This window comes from Miscanthus floridulus, chromosome 3 (assembly GCF_019320115.1).
Source record: "Miscanthus floridulus cultivar M001 chromosome 3, ASM1932011v1, whole genome shotgun sequence".
Taxonomy (NCBI): domain Eukaryota; kingdom Viridiplantae; phylum Streptophyta; class Magnoliopsida; order Poales; family Poaceae; genus Miscanthus; species Miscanthus floridulus.
In genome coordinates, this window is record NC_089582.1 from 47170877 (window position 1) to 47177622 (window position 6746).

At 41.0% G+C, this 6746-nt stretch overlaps 1 protein-coding gene across 1 annotated transcript; it reads left to right on the forward strand.

Annotated features, from left to right (window-relative positions):
• Window positions 1-4083: 4083 nt before the first annotated feature.
• Window positions 4084-6127, forward strand: LOC136543679 (uncharacterized). Its single transcript, XM_066536063.1, has 4 exons — window positions 4084-4204; window positions 4304-4445; window positions 4552-6019; window positions 6107-6127. Exons 1-4 carry the CDS (start codon window positions 4084-4086, stop codon window positions 6125-6127), a joined length of 1752 nt encoding a protein of 583 aa, XP_066392160.1.
• The last annotated feature ends 619 nt before the right edge of the window (window positions 6128-6746 follow it).

Consider the following 6746-nt stretch of genomic DNA (forward strand, 5'->3'; position numbering starts at 1 on the left):
AGATATTAATAAAGAACATTAAATATAGATTAATTACAAAACCAATTACATAGATAGAGGCTAATTTGCGAGACGATTTTTTAAGCCTAATTAATCTGTCATTAGCACACGTTTACTGTAGCACCAAGCTGTCAAATCATGGATTAATTATGCTTAAAAGATTCGTCTCGCAAATTAGTCGTAAGTTATGTAATTGGTTTCGTAATTAGTCTATATTTAATACTCCATATATATGTCTAAACATTCAATGTGACAGGAATTTTAGGTGACCCTGTACAAACCAATCACCCCCTTAGTACCACAAGGGTAGTAGATGCCACAGTAGCCTGTAGAATTGGTAGTACAGGAGCACTAGTTGCTACAGTAAATGAATAGATGGGATTTCTTTGGCTTTGGTACATGCAACAATAATTGAGGGATGGTACACCTATCTGTCAGTGTTGCATTTCGTTCATCTGATAGTCAGCTGTGGTAGCTCTCATGTCCCAACCAAAATCCTCTCCACTCTACAGAATGTCAAATAATCAAAGGGAGCCAAACTGATTGAGCCAATAAGTCTAGTCCTTGTTTACTAGTGAACAGTAAAGTCAACTTCCATTTTTCGGTGGAGCTTGATGATGAACATATAGCTTAGTAAATCTACCAGAAATCATGCTCTGCTGATTTTTTGTCTTTTGTGTAAATAAGCTATTTTCTCAATAAATCTGAAGAAACAGGGGCCTCTGCCACTAATTTTGTCAACGCAATCTATTACACTGCCATGCTATCCTCATTTTCCATTGAATTGTCACGCCTCGTCTTAATGACCTATCAACCTACACTCCTTGTCTGAATAAAAATCCTTTGAGACTTTTCCCTGTGTGCCATTATAAAAGATCGTAATCCCCTGTGTGCCCCTGAAAAAATTCAGCGGTCTTCAGCGCCACTACTCCAACTTTTTCGTGTCATCTATGCCACTTCCGTCAGTTTTGGCTCTGACGCCGTTAAACTGCAGGGGTGAAAAGACGAAAATGCCCTTAAGTTCAAATATGTTATTAATTTTTTTTGAGCATCTTAACGACTTCAAATGAAAAAACTCAAAACTACAAAGTTGTAGATCTCGTCGAGATCTATAATTTTCATATAATTTTTTTTTTCATTTAATTTCGCAAAAAAAAATGATTTGATATGATTAATATATCTTAGAAAAATCATATTATTTTTTTTGCGAAATTAAATGAAAAAAAAATTATATGAAAATTATAGATCTCGACGAGATCTACAACTTTCTAGTTTTGAGTTTTTTCATTTGAAGTCGTTAAGATGCTCAAAAAAAATTAATAACATATTTGAACTTAAGGGTATTTTCGTCTTTTCACCCCTTCAGTTTAACGGCGTTAGAGCCAAAACTGACAGAAGTGGCATAGATGACACGAAAAAGTTGGAGTAGTGGCGCTGAAGACCGCTGAATTTTTTCAGGGGCACACAGGGGATTACGATCTTTTATAATGGCACACAGGGAAAAGTCTCAAATCGTTTCCAGGATGCTAACATATTCAAAGGGATCTGAACTGATTGAGCCAGAAAGTCAGGTCCTTGTTTACTTCTAGTACTTGTCATCCACACAGTAATCAGTACAAGAGAACCAGATGCGACAATAGTTGAAGGGATGGATTTCTTGGACATGGAAACTTATTAAGTGCAAATTCTGTGGCCTTGGGGACATCTAATAGCATAGTGCAGTAGCTTTCATGTCTTAATAAAAATACTCCCGAATGTCAAATATTCGGGCGCTGAACTGATTGAGGCTATGTCCTTGTTTACTACTAGTACTTGTCAGATGACACACCAGTAAAGTCAACTTTCCATTAGGTGGCAGTGCTTCATGATAAAAACATATATTAGTAATGTTAAGAAAATTATGCTCTTTCTAACATTTTTCTGGTGTGTAAAATAAGCTATTTCTTCAGAAATCTTAAGAAGCAGGGGCCTCTGCCACTAATTTTGTCAATAAAATCTAACAGACTTCCGTGCTGTCCTCACTTCCATTGAATTGTCAAGCCTCATCTTAATTGCAATATATCTCTATAAAGCAAGCTATATATCATTTCTAATTAGAACCATCCTGCACTCCAACTGAGTCTTCACCTGCCTTTTTCTTCAGCAACACCAAGAAACTAGTATGTACTTCACTACTCTTTATATACACACATCACTCATCCCCTTCTATTTCATACATGTTAATATATTGTATCTTCCCTGCGCAGATTTCGGTAGATTAAAGTATTGATCAATCATGGCAGAGATGGTGAGTTCTGCCATTGTCGGAGAGACAGTGAATAGAATCATGTCAAGCATTACTGGCAAGGATGAAGAGAAGTCCAAGCAAAAAGAAAACATAGAAAGGTTGGAGATGGCACACATCAAGATGGAGGCTGTGCTCCAAGTATCCGACAGATGGCAGATCACTGAGGTCCAACACAATGGCCAATCCATGGCAGTTGTCTAGTGTATTTCCAGAGGAGGTTATCAACTTGCTTTTGAAGTGGCACATACCGTTGCCTGATCAGGGCACAAACAATAAAAGCTCAACTGTTGTACATGGACAAAGTAGTTCTCAGACTTCAGATGTTCGTACTCTGAAGCTAGGAGTTTTAGTCATACCCCATGAATCTCCAGAGGACATACAGCCTGGGAAGTACATCCAGATTGCTCTCTCCATAAAGACGATGCTGGACTTGTCCACCCTCACCATTGAGGATGTGACAGGCCGTCCGCGGGCGGTGGACGAGCGCATGGAGCAGGCCACAGCAACGACGGACCGCGGCAAGCAGCGATGGAACCAGCGCCCGTGCTACTGGGGCTTCAGCCCGGGCTACCGATCGAGGGAACGTGGAGCCCCTCCTCAGCCCCACCTTAATTTTTTTGCCTAATTATATGGATTAGGAAGGGCTAAAATCTTTTAGAAATGGAAAAATGACTCTTTTAGTTATTGGGCATTCATAGAGACAGAACATCACAACACAGGCCCAAATCCAATCGTGAAACAAACCCTATTGGGTACGGGGTACCATCGGCCGCTGCATCCCTTCCCTCCCGTCCCGACTCCTCTTCGCTTGACATTCTAGCGGCGGCGGCGGCGGCTTCCTCTTCCTTCGTCGCTGCATCTTCTGGCGGCTTCGCGCGGGGCGGGACGCAGGCGGCCACGGCGCTCGGCCCAGCGGCGCGGACGCACAGCGGCTAGGGCGCTCGCCGGCCTTGCCCCAGCGACGCGGGCGCGCTGCTGCTGGACAGCGGCGGGGAGCCGAGGAGGCCAGCCGCAGGCAAGGACGCGACTACGCAAGGTGGGCGGGCGGGCGCCGGCGGCCGCAGCGTGCAGCGCTGCGAAGCTCTGGAGTTTGGAGGCAGGCAGGCGAGCATCAGCCAAGCAACAGAGCAGGTAGGTGATTTTTTAAGGGTCATTTTTAACTGTAAAATTGAGTACGCAGTCCATGATGTGTGTTGAATGTTTGATTATGATAGATTTCAATTTTTTAGATTTTCAGTATGTCGAAAAGAACTTTGATGAACTACTATTCAAGTGCAAGTGCAAGTGGCAGTGGCAGTGGCTCAACTCCACATACTAATGAGAGCACAAGTCAACCAAAGAAACTGAGGGAAGAGTTTAGTCATTCAAACCTAATTGCTGACCCTGCACAACGCAAACCAATTGATTCTTATGATCCAGCAATTAGAGACCAATTAAAGAGAGCATATGCTTTGAGTGGTCCAACCCAACCTCATGAATTTAAATTTCCTTCTAAATGGATGGTTGATCAATGGAGAACGTTTCAAAAGTCTTGGTTTGATGAATTTGATTGGCTAGAGTATAGTGAGTCCAAGGATGCTGCTTTTTGCTTATATTGCTATCTTTTCTTTAATTCGGGAAAGCCTGAAAATTTTGGGAGTTCTGTCTTTGCACATCAAGGTTATATAAATTGGAAGAATGCTAAGGATACTTTTCAGAAGCACAGTGCTTCCAAGAATCATACAGAGGCTAGACTAAAGTGTGATGATTTTATGAACCAAAGGACTAGTGTGGGTCGAAGAATAGTTGAGGTAAGCATGGAGGAAGAAAAGCGATATGAGATTCGTCTAACATCATCTTTAGATGTTGCAAGATTTCTTATATATCAAGGGCAGCCTTTTCATGGAGATGATGAGAGTTGTACTTCCCTCAACAAGGGTATGTTCAGAGAGATGGTTGATTAGTATAAAGATAAGGTAAATATAGTCAATGATGCATATGAAAAAGGTTCTAAAAATTGGCAGATGATATCTCCAGATATACAAAAGGATCTTGCAAAAGCTTGTGCAGAGGAAGTCACAGCTGTCAGTATGGATGAGATTCGAGGTAGAAAATTCTCAGTGCTTATTGATGAGTCCCGGGATGTATCAATAAAAGAGCAAATGGCAGTCATTCTAAGGTTAATACTCCACAATTGCAATTTTGGTCAGAGCTTATTTTGTGCATAGATTTTATTACAATTATTTCTACAATTATACTAACATATAAAAAAATGTATTGTGCAGGTTTGTGAATGATAAAGGGCAAGTGGTGGAGAGATTTCTTGGACTTCAGCATGTTCAGAGTTGTACATCTATTGCATTGAAAGAAGCTTTGGTTGATATGCTTTCAAGTCACAATTTGTCTATCTCTATGCTTCGTGGGCAAGGGTATGATGGAGCTTCTAATATGAGAGGTAAATTTAATGGGGTGCAGAAATTGATTCGTGATGAAAATCCTGATGCTTTCTATGTGCATTGTTTTGCCCATCAATTACAATTAGTGGTTGTTGCTGTTTCCACTTCTAGTGCAGACATTGCAGATTTCTTTAACTATGTTCCTTTAATAGTCAGCAATGTGGGTGCATCTTGTATGAGAAAAGATGCCTTGCTTGCAAAGCATCAGGATGTGTTGCTAGAAAAGATTGAGAAGGGTGAGATTATGACTGGAAAAGGTTTAAATCAAGAAAGTAGCCTAGCTAGGCCAGGAGATACAAGATGGGGTTCACATCTTAAAACTTTGCTTCGCATTTTGGTGATGTGGGAGGCTATCATAGATGTGCTTGAGATAGTGAAAAAAGATTCTATTAAACCAAGAAATAATGGTGGAGCTTTAGATTTAATTGAAAAAATGGAGAGCTTTGATTTTGTGTTCATCCTGCATTTGATGATACAATTGTTGAGCATGACAGATATTTTGTCACAAGCTTTGCAAAGGAAGGATCAAGACATAGTTGAAGCAATGCATTTGATCTCAGATGTGAAAGATGGCTTGCAGGATATGAGGGAAAATGGATGGGAGCCATTACTCAAAAGAGTGATAACATTCTATGAGAAGAATGAGATTGAAGTGCCAGATATGGATAAGAAAATAAATGTTAGAGGGACACCTAGAAGAAGGAAGCAAAAGGTAACAAATATGCATTACTATCATGTTGAGCTTTTTCTGGTTGCCATTGATGCCCTCTTGACTAAGATGAATCATCGGTTCAGTGAAACTAGTTCAGAATTATTAGTATGCATGGCTGCTTTTAACCCAAGGGACTCCTCTAATTTTGATGTGAAGAAACTTGTGAGGCTTGCTGAAATTTATGCCGATGATTTTGATATTGGTGAACTTGCTGTTTTGCCAAATCATCTTACACAATTTGTCAACCGTGCTAGAAGAACTCCAAACTTTCTTGGATGCACTGAGCTTGGAAAAGTTGCTGAAATTATGGTCAAGACTAAAATGCACACATCTTATAAATTGGTTTATCGTCTCATTGAGCTAATCTTGATACTACCAGTGGCAACAGCTTCAGTTGAGAGGATATTTTCAGCCTTGAACATTATAAAGACAGATTTGCGTAATAAAATGGGTGATGAATGGCTCAATGATTTGATGATATGTTATACTGAGAAGGAGATATTTAGAAAGATTGATAATGAAAAGATCAAAAAGCGGTTTCAAGAGATGAAAAAGCGACGTATGTTATTGCCTAAAAAAGTAGTGGTATGCTCTATTCTCTTCTAAATTTATAATTTGGAGGTCTATATATCAATATATGTATGACTAATCGATTATGTCTATTTTGTGTAGGTTGCTACTTCGGAGGAATAATGTGGGGGGGGGGATTTATTAGTTTCACAATTGGTCCTTTCGGTATGAATGAACTTCATCTTTTTTTCATGCTGTATTTTGTGAATTTCGTCGTTGGTCAAAGTTTTCAATATAATATTAATTCAAGCTATTATATATATGTCTATTGTGTGGGGCCATAGTAGAGATAAATCGCCGTAGACTTTTGTTCAGCCCGACCTAAATTTTTTCCTGGCTTCGTCGCTGGCGGCAAGCTGCTGCTGACAGAGGAGTGAGCTGCCCGGATGAAGGAGAAGAAGTCCGGGGAAGCCTCCTCCAGCCGCGGTGGCGATGGCAAGCGCCGCGGCAAGGCTTCTTCGGAGAAGAAGAAGAAGAAGGTCGACCCCAACACCTACTGACGCTGCGGGAAGACGGACCATTGAGCAAAGGAGTGCCCAAATCACAAGCAGGTGAAGAAGCCTGAGGCTCATCTGGCGTAGGCTGATGATGATGATGAAGCCACTCTCCTGATGGTGACATTTTGTGCACTGCACAACGTTGAGGCCAAGGAGAAGGGAGAGATGATGGCGGTGGAAGGGCCTAGGAAGGCTCTGAAGGCTGTCAACCTCGACGAACCACGCGCCCAAGTCCACCTCGGACG

What these genes read in the sequence shown, in the direction of transcription:
- LOC136543679 (XM_066536063.1), top strand. Translation starts at nt 4,084, where the DNA reads ATGGAGGAAGAAAAGCGATATGAGATTCGTCTAACATCATCTTTAGAT. An exon ending in TTGTACTTCCCTCAACAAGG is followed by an intron (nt 4,205 to 4,303) that starts GTATGTTCAGAG and finishes TGATATCTCCAG; the next exon opens with ATATACAAAAGGATCTTGCA. An exon ending in CAAATGGCAGTCATTCTAAG is followed by an intron (nt 4,446 to 4,551) that starts GTTAATACTCCA and finishes TGTATTGTGCAG; the next exon opens with GTTTGTGAATGATAAAGGGC.